At 38.9% G+C, this 15353-nt stretch overlaps 1 protein-coding gene and 1 non-coding gene across 3 annotated transcripts; one reads left to right on the top strand and one right to left on the bottom strand.

Moving 5' to 3' along the window:
* Positions 1–208: 208 nt before the first annotated feature.
* On the bottom strand, positions 209–11453 carry LOC145481237 (translocation protein SEC62-like). Of its 2 annotated transcripts, XM_081459686.1 has the most exons (10): positions 11294–11453; positions 10952–11069; positions 7310–7415; positions 5994–6198; positions 4243–4275; positions 3865–3909; positions 3045–3101; positions 2571–2631; positions 2005–2124; positions 209–1655 (listed from the first exon to the last, which is right to left on the bottom strand). In XM_081459686.1, exons 1-10 carry the CDS (start codon positions 11336–11338, stop codon positions 1270–1272), a joined length of 1176 nt encoding a protein of 391 aa, XP_081315812.1. In that variant the 5' UTR covers positions 11339–11453; the 3' UTR covers positions 209–1269. The 2 variants fall into 2 exon arrangements, with proteins under 2 accessions (XP_081315812.1, XP_081315813.1); XM_081459687.1 differs by lacking the exon at positions 4243–4275.
* LOC145483198 (U6atac minor spliceosomal RNA) lies at positions 10433–10560 on the top strand. The gene has a single exon (XR_014048897.1). It is a non-coding gene; the product is annotated as a U6atac minor spliceosomal RNA (small nuclear RNA).
* Positions 11454–15353: the final 3900 nt, after the last annotated feature.

Below are 15353 nucleotides of genomic sequence, written 5' to 3'. Positions count from 1 at the left end.
TCTTCTAAAACAGTGATATTCAATGTTTTAACAAGCTCCAGTGCTCCATACTGGCCGGAAATTCCAGAGCGATGATCTCTTTGACTTATTTGTTCCATGAGGTCATTTACTGCTAAACACAGATCACTGAAAAGGAAAGAACGAAAAGTGCAATGTCATATTCGTGATATTTTAAGCCGAATAAACGCAAAGTGACGAAATATCTTTCGTCACAGTGTCGTTCTGTGCTTTTTCGTAGCTCTGAAGGAAACATCTCTAACGACCACAGACTCTTTGAAACTACAATTCGACTTCATCTTGGTGACTATTTCAGTCGGAACTAACCTTACAAACGGCAGTTTCTCCGACACATCAAATAGCATCTGCTCCAGCACCCACTGCTGCAATTCCTTAGTGTCAAATCTACTAGTCGTTAAAAACTTTATCTAATTCCTCTTAACAGACACTTCAAAAACGCAAAGAGGCCGCCAGTTTGTTAACTACCGAACACTGCTGGGCTACTCACTACATACACAATAGATAGTGAGTAGTGTAGCCAATCAGAGAACGGCATTCGGTATGGAGCGCCAGTAGATTAACACTAATCTGCGTTAGCAGTTGGGAAGGAAGGGGGCTTGGGTGGCCAAGTTTCTTACTCTTTAAAGTGGTACTATGACGAAAATCGCATCTTTCTTTTCCTGTGATACACCTAAAAAATCAAGGGATAAAAATTTGATCATAGCACCACTTTAAAAGACCAGTGTATATTGTGTACCGTATCTTATCAGTGTAACTGTTGGGTAACGTGCGTCGACATTTGAATCCGTGTATTTCTGTAAATGACACATAAACCATTAATCATTCAACCACATAGTCTTTATAAATAATTTCATTGAATTCTAGATATTAGCCAAGGGTAGGTACATTTCTCTGCTTATTTCACGGAAATATATTGGAGTATTTTTTCGATAAAATGGGACAAAGCAAAAGAAAGGCAATTGTTAACACAAACCCGACAAAAGAACAGCAACTGTTTGGAGGTTTCACAACGCCTGTGATCTTTCTTCAAATTTCCTTGGAAATTAATTTTAGCTCCCATCAATCACGTGAGTGTTTTTAATTGACAGCAGCGAACCCAAACTCTTGCACATTACCAAATCACTAACAACTCGGTCACGAAAGTCGCCGTAAATCTACAAATTTAGGCTTTTGACTATTTATGTCAGTAACATGATACTATAATTTTAAGTTACTGGCCCTAATATGAACACAATAAAATGCAATATTCGATCAACACTTCACTTCAGAAGTTAAAGTGTCATTTGAATCTTCAAGGTCTTTATCCACTTCACTTCTCGCTGTCGCCACTTCTTCCTCTGTTAATGTTACCCAAGGTTCTTTGTCCGTATGATCTTTTTCCTCGCCACTCTCTTCCTTGTTGCCTTGTACCGTTCCTTCCTCTTCTTCCTTGTCCCCTTCGTTTTCATCTTCTTTTCCCAGTTCATTTTCGTTCTGTTCCTCGGGTTTTTCTTCAGGCTTGCTTCCTTTATATTCGTGCGTGTAAAGCGGAACAAACGATTCAAAGAAGCCGCATTCTTCCGTCAGGTTCGGTAAAAGCCAGAAGTGATGTCGTCCTGCTGTTAATACCCAAACGATTGCAAAGAAAACGTAACGCACTGCAAAGGATGACCGAAAAAAAAAAACCAGCTTTAGCACCAAATAAACAGCAGGTAGTGTATAATTCTCCGCGGGGAAAATAACAAGGGCTCAAACCTTGGGGAAAAACCTTAGGGAAGCCTCGGATCCCCCTTTTATGCTCCCTATCTAAGTCATGTTGGCGAATAAGTACTCTCCTGAAATTTAACAAAATTCTCCTAACTTTCACCGTACGAAATACACGCGAACCTGTGAGGAAAAGTTGTGTCTTGATGACCTATCTACTGACTTTTTTTAAAATTGCCCTTATACAAAAAGAACAACAATTTCAAAAGACATGTCCATAAGAAATAGTAATTTCAAACGTACATAGGGCAAGCACAAGTATGGCACCCACTGCCACAGCTGCCAGAACACTCAGATACCACACATACTCCCTGACATTACTGGGCCACAATGGGAACAGGCAGATCGCAATTGTGGCTATCACTGTTGGACAAAAAACGGAGAGAAAACAGTCAATATACCGCCCAACCACAAATGTGCAGTAAAACTAGTACCGGTACTGAGAAAACAAGCACTATAAAACAGTACGTTAGTTATAGGTTGGTTGTCTTCAGGTTGAGTGATTGATTGACTAATGGAGTGATTGACTGACTGTCTGGCTGGCATCACGGACTGTCTGATGGACAAAGAGATGGCCTGACTTTCTGAATGACTGGCTAACTGACCAATCACCTAATTCATTGACCAACCAACCAAACAACTAACCAACTGCTAGTTGACAAACATATAGACTAATGGATAGAGGGAGAGACAGAGACTGATAGACTGAATAACTGACTGGTCAGTTAACTAACCAACCAAGTGATCGACTAAAAAAAACAACAACAACAGCTACAACTACTGATTGTCAAATGGACTGATGTACTTACCAACCAAAACCCCAAGAACAAAGGTCTTTGGATGAACTGGGTCAAATCTCCAGACATAAGCCTGAGAAAGGGCAAAACTGGCATTGACAATATATAATTTATGCGAACAACATTAATGCCACATTAAAAATAAAACCAGGCTGAAATACTGTACGTATGGGATGACATGGTATGAAAATGTTATTTGATGACAGTACTACAACAACATTGAAGTGAAGCACAAAATGTATGACATTTTGAACAGTTGTGTCACTGAATAAGTAATTATCTGGGCTGTCATTAAGTTTTGATTAACCAGTAGCCTTGATATTCACGCCAATGCCAAACATGTTTCTTTCTTGATGTATCGTATCAACTACAGGCAAGCTCCCCTGCAACATCAAGGGCCCATCCAACATACTCAGCCATAGCAGCTGTTACGGGGTACAGCCTATATTGGTAGCGGTGAATATACTGCTGCAAAATGCTACTGACCTCCTCATCAGCATCCACAAATATCTGATCATCGTGCAATTCCAGCTTCACTTTCACCTAACAAACAAAAATTACTTATGTAAGCCATAAAATTTAAACAATATAAACTTCACTACAATGTCACAAGAGGAATGATAGTTGATAACCATGTGACTGTTGGATTAGCAATATCACTCCACTACAAAGCTAACAAAACAAAGAAAGTCTAGGACTGCAAATTTCTTTGGAAAAATCCAAGATTGGATCCAAGATTCTTAAACCCAAAAACAAATTTTGCGTTTCTTTACTAAACAAAAGTCAAGATCACTTTGGTCATGATGCATCATAGGAACCAAAGAATCATTACCCAGAGTGGACTCTTGAAATGCACCCTAAAGCTTGATGTAACACAAAATGCCCCAAGTTGATATTAAAGGACATGTATATCATAGCAAATATAAGAGATTAAGATTGGGACCACAAAACTAAGAGAGGGAGATCACGTCAGAAGAATTAAATCCACATTTACAAGTGATGTTGCTTATTACAGAACAAATATTACCAAGATAATGAAGTTGTTCAAATTTGGAAGCACCAAAAAAACCTGTTTAAACCCAATATGATCCTAATTAAAACCCTCCTTTCCTGAATCAGGTCAGGGAGATTGAGCTGAAGCTGGGCTCAATACACGTTTTTTTCTCAGGGAAGAGTAAGAGAGACTTGTTTTTTTTTAATATTTATTCCAATCTCTACAGGGAGGAAATTAGAGATGGGGACAGTGTAAGACAACTTTTGCATTGGTTAAAAACATGTTGATCTGTCATCAAGAGTTGCAACTAACCTTTCTCTTCTTTTTCCCATCGCCATCTCCATTTGCTTCACTTGACTAAACCATTTATAAACAATGTCAACAAAAAAACAAAATTTCAAAGCTAAATCCACAAATCTCTTCCAACAGTAGCACTAGACTATAAGAAGTCCTTCTACCACTTAGTCTGTCGAGAGAGACCATAAATAAACAGCGAGGAAAAATGGCCACCCCAAATCCTGAGGGTGAGAAGCACGGTTTTCTTTCTCATCGTGCACAACCAACTAAGTGATAGAGCGACTACCTGTAGTCCACAATAGCACAGTTAAATGTTCACAAGGGGGTTAGATAGGGCAAATATGTAGTGGGATAGAATCTGTTTTTACAAAAGTACTGAAACTATTGTCATACTTTTTGTTTGCTTTCTCCGCTATCACCATCATCCTTGAAAATTAATTACAAACAGCATGGGTTAGTCTGTTGGTTAGCCTGTTATAATGGCACAAAACTTGCACCTTTCAACACAAACTGAGTCACTTCAGAAACATAACACAAACATTGCATGCAGTGAATCTATAGATCAGGGCTTGAAAAAAACAATTAGTTGTATTCCAGCTTGCCTTTATGGCATCCAACTGCCCAAAGCAACGGCAAACTGGCACCTTCAGACTTTGGAGGATGGTGACCTTCTTGCACCCCCAAAAAATACATAATGCTCAAATGCATGTGTTGAAATCAGGATACTTTATGCACCAAAATTGCACTTCACAATTCTTGTGCACGCCTACTGCCAGAAATAGAGCACTGTTGCCTAAATCATGAGCATCTTGCCCAAAAAATTACTAACACAGTTTTCCAAAACAGGGGGGACTGCATCCCACCCTCTCCTCAGCCAGTATGCCTATTACCCTGAGCTTCTCCTGCTCGCCTATGCTCTCCAACTAATTCATGAAGGGAAAAAAAGGAAACTAGTGTTTCTTGTTTCTGATATGTGATTGTCTACCATTTCTTGGCATTTTGACAGTAGAATGTTGGTGGTGGTCAACAGTCAGTCGCCAGATTGTCGTGTGTTTTTTTTTTACCTTTTAGACTAAGTGCCAACAACCAAGGAATTGTCAGCAATCTGTTCACAATTTATTTGCAATGTGTTGGTAAGTTGTCGATTTCTTTGACAATTGTATTGGAAGGGTAAAATTCATTTAGACGGGATGCTGAACACTGCACTCTCAACAGTTGCTATGGCCACAGCCTATCTTGTTGCAAGCACAAGCCAAACTTGCACAATCAATGTGATTTCATTTGTCTGCCTTATTAACACGTTTCTGTAGATCCCACTCTCAAATACTTCACCTGCAAAACCTCATTTGTCCAAAATGAATAAAATAATAGTTTGGCAAAGAAAGAAACTTGATCCTGGTAAATTTTGATCATGTGTTTGATAACCAGTGCTCGACTCAGATGGAAAATTGGCTTCAATTTAACCACAAAAAACAAAATAAATAAATAAATAAATAAAATAAAAAAAATTGTGTTCTCTTCAAATGCATAGGTTTTATTTTCTATGGATCTAATAGTTTTCATTGGCAAACTAAAAATTTATCCACATGATTGGAATTTGGCTGACAAAAAAAAAATTTCTGAGCTTTTTTCTCTTATTCACTTGAGCAAGCTGTCATGACAAATAAAACAGAACAATGTGTGTTAATTACTAATGTTTAAAAACTTAATTCAATGGCACTTCATTACTGGCAATAAACATAGTTTAAATATGTTAAATGATTATATATAAAAACTGCCAATTGAAAGCACTCATTAAAATTTCAATATAAATTCTGCTTTTCACATAATCTACCTTGTAGTTTGTAGTTTTCATAAGTTCAATCTAAATCCCCTGATTATCCATGTGACTTAGATATTTCTTGGTTGCTTTGAAAACATTCTTAATATTTACTATTTGATTAGCCAGTGGCTTGTCTCGGCAAGTGAGCAGAGATAGCTGCTTGTCGGCCTGGGACATCTTATTACCCTGGATGACTGACCAAGCTTTTCTCAAGGCCTTTACACTTTATCAATGGCACTCTACATTAAAACCAAAGGATGCAATCAGGGAATATGTTAACAGTCAAGCTATGTACAGATGAATTATTAGTTGGTTAACCTGCCTTTTTTCCTTCTTCTGTTTTCTCTTTCTTTGGTTTCTTCTTTGGCTTCTTGCTTTCTGATTCATCTTTCTCTTTCACATCTCCTTTCTCACTTTCCTTCTCTTTTTCTTTCTTTTTTTCCTCTTTCTCTTTTTCTTTCTCTTCCTTGGTCTTAACTACTTTTTTGATTCGCACAACACGACTGAAGAATCCCAAAAGCAGTAACCTGAAAAGATAACACTTTTTGTCACTGTGACTAAGTTACTATTCCATGAGCATTTCAATGTTTGCACAGTCAAGTGGATTTTTTGCCTAACTTTTAGGTGAATGCAAACAGGGTTGTTGCAAAGCACCTGCTGAGAAAGAGGTAATTGCCACCTGGATTTGGCAGGCGATCACTTGGTTAAGGACAATGAACCGTCTTTAGGTCATGCATGTACAACCATTCGATATCTGAACATAAAAAAACATCTAAATGAAAAGTTTAGAATAAATTCCTGACTACCTTGAGTATCGGTGGCACTATAATGAGTAAAGTAATTGAAATAAAATCTTGTTTTCAGCACTTGCTTTGTGTGTTCTCTCTCCATGTACTGCGTCCACCATCTTGTAAACACAAAGCTTGGTAGCCCCACATTAAAGGTGCTATGAAAGATTGGGGACAAAAATTTTGTTCCAGGTCTCTCATGAAAAATGGTGACCAGCCCAATGAAAAATTTAGCCAAGAGACTATTTTCTTAGCTACAACCCTGCTGAAAAATAACTCCTCACCACCCCCCCCCCCCCCCCCCATTATTATGTTTTCTTTTTAGTCTGGGTTTTTCCAAGTTTTTACACCTACTCTCTGTTTTAGAACATTACACATGGGAAATGCCTTTTAACTCAAATTTCACCTATACAGAATTCATAACTGCACAGATTGGATTAATGTTATGAATGCAAGATAGCAGAAACTGTTATGAAATTCAGATGGCACTACATTGTTAAAGAACTGAATGTTATTACTCACTAACTCTCAGCATTACTTTATATCTTGCCATCTTTTGAATATTTTAATCAAAATTAACTCTCTGTGAGCATTCATGGTCACACTGATTCTTGTTATTTATTTCATGACACAGGGAAAAAGGATGAAAATTGAGGGCTAAAGTAGCTTTACGTGCATGTACATGTAGAACCTTTACCAAAAACAAACAAAACAATTCTTTGAAGAGAACTGCTTGTTTTGCATTGGAAGAAAATCCTAATAGTAAATATTTGCTTGTGGACTAAATGTCTGAGTTGTGACAGTGTCACTTAAGAGAGCATGTGCATTTATGTCAAATAGTTTGGCTTACCTATCTAGATATGTTTCCACAGACACACGATCAGTGAATAGTATCTCAGTACCTCCTTTACCAGATGCCCATTTTGAGTCAAGCAAACAGTCCACTGCTTTAGAGCCTAAATCCAAACAAAACTAGTGAGACAATCAGAGATAGTGCAGAGTGCAATTTATTTCATAGGTATTGAGATTTACCTGTGAAAACCATAGTGTATCAAATTCGTACTGATTCTAAATGTAGCCAATCAGGAGCAGAAACGTCAAAGTTTCACTGTGAAAAAATACTGTTCATCCAATTATCAACACAAATGACAAAATTTCACTAATGATGAATCAACACACTGAAGAGAACGTCATCTGAGAGCCGTTGCACAAAAATCTGCATGCTTTGAAAAATGGCTGAGGGAAGGTTTGCTTCTGTTTGCTCAGTTGAAGAATTTATTTTTGAATAAGAAAAAAAAAAATACTGCTTAAAAAACTGAACGAGATGTAAGATCGCACTGATATTGACAGCACTTGTACAGATAAAACAAGAAATTTGTTACCAAGGGCAACCTGATAAAATACTGGAAGGTGATCTGCCCAGGAGAGGTAGTAAAATAAAACCACCAGTTGCTTCACTATTTCGAAACAGCTGCATACTGTTGATCCCAGAGTCTGCTGAAATGGCTAAATGTTTCAAGCTCTTTCCTGTACAATCCGCTTTAACGCCTGTGAGTAATACTTACAAATTCAGTTTTAATGCAAGAACTACACCTGAGTGGAACTCACTTCTTGCTGAAGTGATAGACCAACCGAGTGTTGGGTTGTTTAGGGTCAGTCTTGTCTCTTTTTGTTATCTAAATGGGGATTTACTTACATTTATCTCCTATTTTTTTTTCCTCTTTTACATCTGCAGTGGTGGGTAAATCCTTTTGCAGATTACATATTTTATATAGATGTAGATGTAGAGGTAGAAGTAGATTCCAAGAGTTGTTGCTTTTTTTTATTTTGTCACTTAAAAGTGATGTCGTGGCGACATTAATAGGTTGTTTTAAACTTTCCATGCTAACTTTTATCCTTTCATATTTACAACTGGTGATGTGTACTTTAAAACATTCATCAACAGTTGTAACCATGAAAGGCTAACTCTGCAATGAAATTAAGACCCTATGATTCTCCAAAAGGTGAGAATTCATCTCTGTTATTTTCTGATAATAATTATTGTATTATAAATTATTATAATTATTGCAGAGTCCATAGGACGGAGTACTATTGAGGTTAGAATCTTGGGAAAGATACTCCGAGTACACGAAATGCTAGTTTCTGATCGAAAATGTGGCCCTCAGATGTCAATATTCTCATCATCTGGACACAATGGCAGGGCATACTAAAAGACCGTAACACAATCTGTTTAACTGTTCATGTTTCACTCCTTTAACTTCGTGTAGGAGTAGCTGGGAGCATATATCAACTCCCTTCCAGGGTAGGTGAGGCAAGTGGCCCTTTGAAAATACTAACAATTGCCTCTTGCCCACTCCCCAGAGATTTCTTTGGTACCTATTGAGTGTTGGTCTTTTACATATTCTAGGGGGTTGGGGAGAGTTTTGTTTTGTTTTGTTTTTTTTGTTAGCAACATCGAAAATAAAGATGGTGTTGTGTGTTGTGGTTTTCTTCTAGATCGCAAAATTCTGTACTTAGAACCAAAACACACCTTTAAGGAGAGCGAAATGGTAAGGAATACGCATCAAGAAGACTCAACCAATGGTTAAGAGGGTGACAATGACTTAGAAGCAATAGTATCATTCTTTGGGTTGCAAGAAGGCCTGAATCAAAGGCCTTCTAAACCAAAACCCCGCTACAGAACACTGTGGACAAGATCAAAATAGGCTTTCTCATCTACGGTATGGAAATATCGCTAGTTCAACCAAATGTACTGCTTATTAAAATTTGCATTCTCTTCTAGAGGAATTGTTTTAGTGTTCCTTATATAAACTTTTCTGCTGACTTTTGTGTTCTCAACAAATCAACAACACCAATTGGATAGCACAAATGTACTTTTAGAGAATGCTTCTATCCAAGTCACCATTTTTCATGAACACGATCTTTATGTTGTTCACCTATTTATTATTATGCAGCATTATAGATATCAGCCTCATTGCTGCAATTAAGTGAAGCTTGACTTCACACTTTCCATTCAGAACCGCTTGTTTTATTGTACTTTACCTAGTTTGTTGAGGAAATCTGCAGCACTGTGGCTTGGACTTGCAAATAGTCGAAAAGTGGCCACAAGTCGAACTTGCGTAAAGACTTGTGTTAGGTGGCCAAACGGACTCGCAAGTTTTTTTGCAAGTACTCACAAGTTACAACAAAACCCATTTCAAGGCAGAAATATTCTCTATTTCATTGGCTAATAATGGTTAATGGACGTCACTCAGCTTGCATTGACTTGGGTTGGGTGGCCAAACAGTTAAAAACTTGCATTGACTTGTGTGCAAATTTGATCTTGACAAAAGTGAGTGCAAGTCATCACAAGTCAGTGCAAGCACACACAAGGCCTGGTCAAACAAACTCCCAAGAGGACCCAAGTTTTCAACTTCCATCTAATTTCGAGTACATTTGGCCAGGGCTCAATGGTCACTTTTGTTAAAAACTCCATTTATCAGTATGTTTTATTCCTTTACAAATTTTAGCAGCAAGCAAACTCTGTTTACTTTCATTCAACAAAATGAGATTCTTATGTACTTATTGGAAAGTTATTCTTGCAATATTTTACCCCATGTAGACAACTAAATAACATGTTTCACTGTCACAAGGCGAGTTTAAGTAAGTAAGGTAGATGAATTCAATTTCAGCTGGGAATTTACTTCATTTGGCTTGTGACTGAGATTTTAGTTTGCATATGAATCAACTTTAAGTCTGTCTCTTAAAAAGCCCTGTTAATTAAAATTGGAAACAAACTAGTTTTCAGCCTTTAGACAATTTAAATGCCGGAATATTGCAATAAAATTAAGACAAGAAACCTAATAAACATGGCTGATTAAAAATATGGGAGAGACAATGGGGTTGCTTAAATATTCACCCAAAAGATGTCCCACAAGGATGAGATTTGCTTCAGAGAGCGTAATATAAAGTCGACATCAACAATTACATAACCGTGTTGTATGAGCCGAGAGAAGGTTAGCATCTCCCTCGATAAGGACGAGAAAAGTCTTCGGACTTTCAACCTACAACACATGGTTAAGGCTTTGCCACTTACTTCGTGGCATCTAACCAATTTTTTCTTTCCTTTAATCGAGTCAAGGAAGAAAAGGACACGTAATTCTTCATAGCTACACAGTCACTACACAGTCACTGAACTTTCTGTAAGCTTCAAGCAAAACTGAATTCTTAAATTTAAGTTGTAAAATGATAAAGGATTGAGTCATACGCTCTGCCAGGATGAAATTAAGGTTTTGTTCCCACTAGATAAGATATAAGAGAATAAAACACCGTATTCTTTCAGCCGGCAGAATTTTGCACTTCGTTGTAAGTCACGCGTTTAATCATCATCAAATATTTGGATGCTTTTGCAGTCAGAGTCAGCGAATTCAAAAATGCCAGTTGAAAGCTAGTTGAAAAAGCTTAAAAGGAGTGTTAAAACGAAAGGAATAATTTAACTTAAATCGATATTTACCGATGAAATATTCCACTTTTTCGCTCATCATCGTTGAGTTCTTTGAAGGACAGTTCCATTTCAGGTACTTTCCAACTTCGTTCTCTTCTTTTGTGGGTTCTTGACTGTCTTCTCGTGGCTAAAGCATCAAGAAATAATTACATTCACTCATTCAACATCAAAAACAATTCGGTAAATTGAGAAAAATTCCGACATGCGCCTTTACGAAACCAAAGAACAACAAACGAACATTCATCTTACATCAGTCGACACAAGCCTAATTAACCAGGGGCCGTAAAATGTCGGTTCTAAAGGAAAGCATCCCGCTATAAATATACAATATGGAAACTAAAATGTACTCACTTCTTTCTTCTTTCGTCTCCTTAAAACCTTTGGTTGATCCCCCATGTTCCACAGAAGAAAAAAACCAAAACAAATACAACTTCAGGAAGATGAACAAACCATTCAGGCGCTGTACTGCCGTGGCCGGATATCCGAACATCGTCGAACCATGTCGGAAATCCTTCGGTAGATGCTCGTAAAAACTCGCGAAACGGAAGTGGGCCAACGCTTTGTCCGCGCTCTTCCCCGCGCGCAGCCGCGAACGCAGACGGAGACAAGCTAGCCGGAGACAAACGACAGCGGTTCAGCCGGAAATACGACAAATATTAGGTTGCGTCGGCGGGCAAGTGCAAAACGTAATGTAACTTATCAACGATTGCATCTTAGCATTTAGGGGGTTACTCCCTGAAAAGTTGGGTGGGGGTGTGCGGTCCACTTCCCAAAACCTTTACCCTATTTATCACCAAAATCTGCGATTTCCCCTAACCTATTTATGAGCAGACCAAAAATTCGATACCCTACTTTTGACCGTTGCGGCTGGCAAAGTTACCCTAGACCAAGAGAAAATGAGGGACCCTCATTTTCGACCCTCATTTTCTCTTGGCTAAACATAAGTTATGAAGGGCTTTTGTTCACGGTCTTATTGATAATGATGAAAGACTAGTGCAAAAACCATACCCTATTAAAGACCAAAATGGCCAAATCGATACCCTATTTATGACCAAAACGGCTGAAAACCCCTACCCTTTGGGGCCACACACACCTATATAGCCCATATAAGGGAGTACCCCCGGGGTGTTTCGAGCGTTATCCCGTAGAGAATTGTGGGTTTTGCGTCCAGTTAGGTAGAAATTTTAAAAGTGTAGCAGCTCTCGTAAGCTGCTACTGTTTTATCATTTTAGCGACTGTTATTATTTTTTTAAGGCTAGGGGTATTGTTTCTGTATATCGAGCTATTCATGTGAGACCTTACGAGACCGTCTTGCGAGAGATGCTACATGATCCAGAAATTTATCTTTCAACTTGGCACGGCTTGGCTCCCCATGGGATTACAGATATCTTCCTTCAAAACCTAATCCGCTATGTGGCCTTTGTAAACACATATACAACCCACAATCTCCTAATTTGCTTCGATGAAGGGAATTCTGAATAGATTGTACTCGCTAATTTGTTCTTTGCCGGACAGTTTGTTAGTATTAGAAATGAATATAAACCGATAGTATCGTCAAAACTTTGCTCTAAATTAATAAAAATCTTGTTCCCCACGTGGTCTTTTCCAAAGTAGGGGGAAACTGGCCTGTTTAGAGATGTTTGTAAACAGTTATAAACATTTTCTTAATGGTATTTGACGAGATACCGGGAAATATATTGTCCCACACTATATTAACGAAAAAAAATTGAAGGAACGGGCTTATCATAATCGCAATAATGTCATCATTTTACACGTACGTCTAACTGTATTTGTGAAAAAGATGCAAATGAAAAATGCGAGCGCTTCTGATTTTACGATTTCTTAAGAAGCTGGAGGAGAGTGGGGAGGGGGGAACCCGACATTCCTGTGAATTTTCATATCGTCGACTTTGCGAGAACAAAACGCTTGACTAGGTGGGGAAGTAACGCCGCCAGTTCCATAAGTCCAGGAATATGCAGTTTGGGCTAGTATGCTAGCTTGGAAGGGGTGGGGGTGGAGACTTATAAACTTATAAACTGGGGTCTTATAGCCGAGATTCTAAGGAAAAAATGACATAACTCGCGACGTATCTATAGCTAATTTAGTGAGGTATGGGGGACAGTTTGTTTGTCCTCCAAAGAATAACGCGCGTATGATGTAACTGATCCGGAGACAAAACTGCAAACAGTATTTGTACTCCACGTAAGACGATAAATACTGAAACTGCACACTTTCGACGTCCTCCAATCCGGGAGTCGTGCCAGCGATCATCACTCACGCCACTTGTCTGCACTCAGAAGCTGATCACTACACGCATGTCGCACACACAAAAGAGTACTTGCATGAATGTGTTTCAAATGCTGCATTTTGACCTCTCATATTGATTATCTGTTATTCTCATGTTGCTTTTCTCAGTCTTAATCCTGGAGGCCTGACCTTCTAGGGCCTTGCCGAGTGACACACGGGACTACGTAACTGCTCGCACTCACGTCCACGTCCACGTCTGAGCTGAGTCTGACTTTGGTATACTCAGAAGGCGCTCGAGCGATGGCTGTTGATAGGCTAGCTATAATGATAGCATTATCTTGATAATAAACTGAAAATGAAAGTTACTCTAGCTGTAATACTATTATGTTTATTCGACAAATGGTCTCCGCGTGTTTATAACGCTTACTTCACGTGACTCAAGATTGCACGGCTTTGAAAGTTTTCATCGATTACTAAACAGTTAGTGTATATGACAATGGGGAAATTTTAGTTTTGAGATTGTGAAAGAGTCTGTAAAGCAGTTCGTACAATTCTAAACGTTTATCTTAAACACGAGCAAGGCATGCATTGATCACAAGGAGGGAACCAAACCCGGTTTCACGCAGCGCACGTAGCACATAATTCACGCGTCACGCGCTGGCGCATTTTTGTGGTATATAGTTCATCGGTAATTAACTTTCAAGCCAGTAAAGTGCAATAAAAGTTAATTTGGTTCAACAACAGGTGATGTATGTATGGCTCGTTCTGTACGTATGGCATTCGCCCATGGAGTATATCACCCAGATCATGGCTCCGTCATTTGAAATCCCGCTTATCCCCCTCGGACATTTCTCGGCCGCTTTAGGTACTTATTTTTCAGCCTGGAGCTGGAGGGTGGCACCCAACGAAGATTTTTGTTCGGGGAGGCTCCGCCCCAAGGTCTAACCCCTTCAGGTTACCCTGTTATATTCCGTTTTGACAGAAAAGATACCTCTTTCGTATTCCTTTTATTGAGAAATTGTCAGCCCCGGGAGGGGGGGGGGGGGTACTCCCTTAAATGGGCTATATAGGTATGTGCGGCCCCAAAGGGTATGCCGTTTTGGAATAGGGTGTCGATTTTGGCCATTTTGGTCTTAAATAGGGTATGGTTTTTGTACTCTATTCTTGAATTGGGTATGTTGTTTAGAAGAAGCTACTTTTTCATCATTATTGATAAGACCATAAGCAGAAGCCCTTGAAAAATTATGTCTAGGGCAACTGTGTCAGCCGCAACTGTCATAAACAGGGTGTCAAATTTTGGGCCTGGTCATAAATAGGGTAGGGAAAATCGCAGATTTTGGTCATGAATAAGGTAAGGGTTTTGGGAAGCAGGCCGTACACCCCCACCAAATATTTCTGACAGTACACCCTCCGGGATGTCAGCCCCTCTCACATATCTACCTGCGAATATTGTAACTGCTCATAGCCCGTCTTATGGATAAATCTCCAAAAAAGGAAGTCTTCTTGTCATTTTCACGTAGGTTCAATAAATTAAATCATACAGCCACAAGGTGCACCTGCCCGAAATATTTTAACGAAAGACCCTTTTAAATACCTAAATGACAGATTTCCCTACCCTTTCATGTGCCTCAACGTGTAAAATCCCTATTCTTTGATATACCTGAAGCCTGGGAAAGGTACCCTTTCGGGCAGATCCTCCCCGCATAGGCCATTATAGGGAATACAACCCGAGATTTTCAATCTCCGGGGTAGGGCATTTGCTGTAACCTGTCAGCCTCGGGGTAGGGCATTGCGAAAGGAAACTTATTTTCCGATTTTCGAAGACGTACATCTTTCGTTGTTTATTTTAGATAATCCTATTAGGATTACTAAGAAGAAGGGTCACCAATACTTTCTAAAAAATGCGGCTGATGAAACGAAAATGTGGCTGCATCATCTTATGCAAGTCTTTGAAACCAGGAGAAAAAAATCAAAAATCCGAAAAAAAACAAACAGAAAAACACGGAAAAATCAAACGATTTCGAACAGGGGTGCAGGCGAGGGTTTGGCAAACCCCACGAGATAAATGGCCGTGAGAACATTGGGCTCCAAAGAAACATGAATGATTGACAGGTTCAACACCCAGAGCACGGAGCCTTTTTAAAAGTTCTTTTGTCTGCGATTG

This window comes from Orbicella franksi, chromosome 3 (assembly GCF_964199315.1).
Source record: "Orbicella franksi chromosome 3, jaOrbFran1.1, whole genome shotgun sequence".
In the NCBI taxonomy this organism is placed as follows: Eukaryota; Metazoa; Cnidaria; class Anthozoa; order Scleractinia; family Merulinidae; genus Orbicella; species Orbicella franksi.
Note: the sequence above shows the minus strand (reverse complement) of the source record. Positions and strands in the feature narration are given on the sequence as shown.

Coding starts and splice junctions, on each gene's coding strand:
- LOC145481237 (XM_081459686.1), bottom strand. CDS start 11,338: ATGGGGGATCAACCAAAGGTTTTAAGGAGACGAAAGAAGAAAGAA. Junction 4,276..5,993: donor AAACAGAAGAAGGAAAAAAG/GCAGGTTAACCA, acceptor TTAATTTTCAAG/GATGATGGTGATAGCGGAGA. Junction 3,102..3,864: donor ATGGGAAAAAGAAGAGAAAG/GTTAGTTGCAAC, acceptor TTTGTTTGTTAG/GTGAAAGTGAAGCTGGAATT.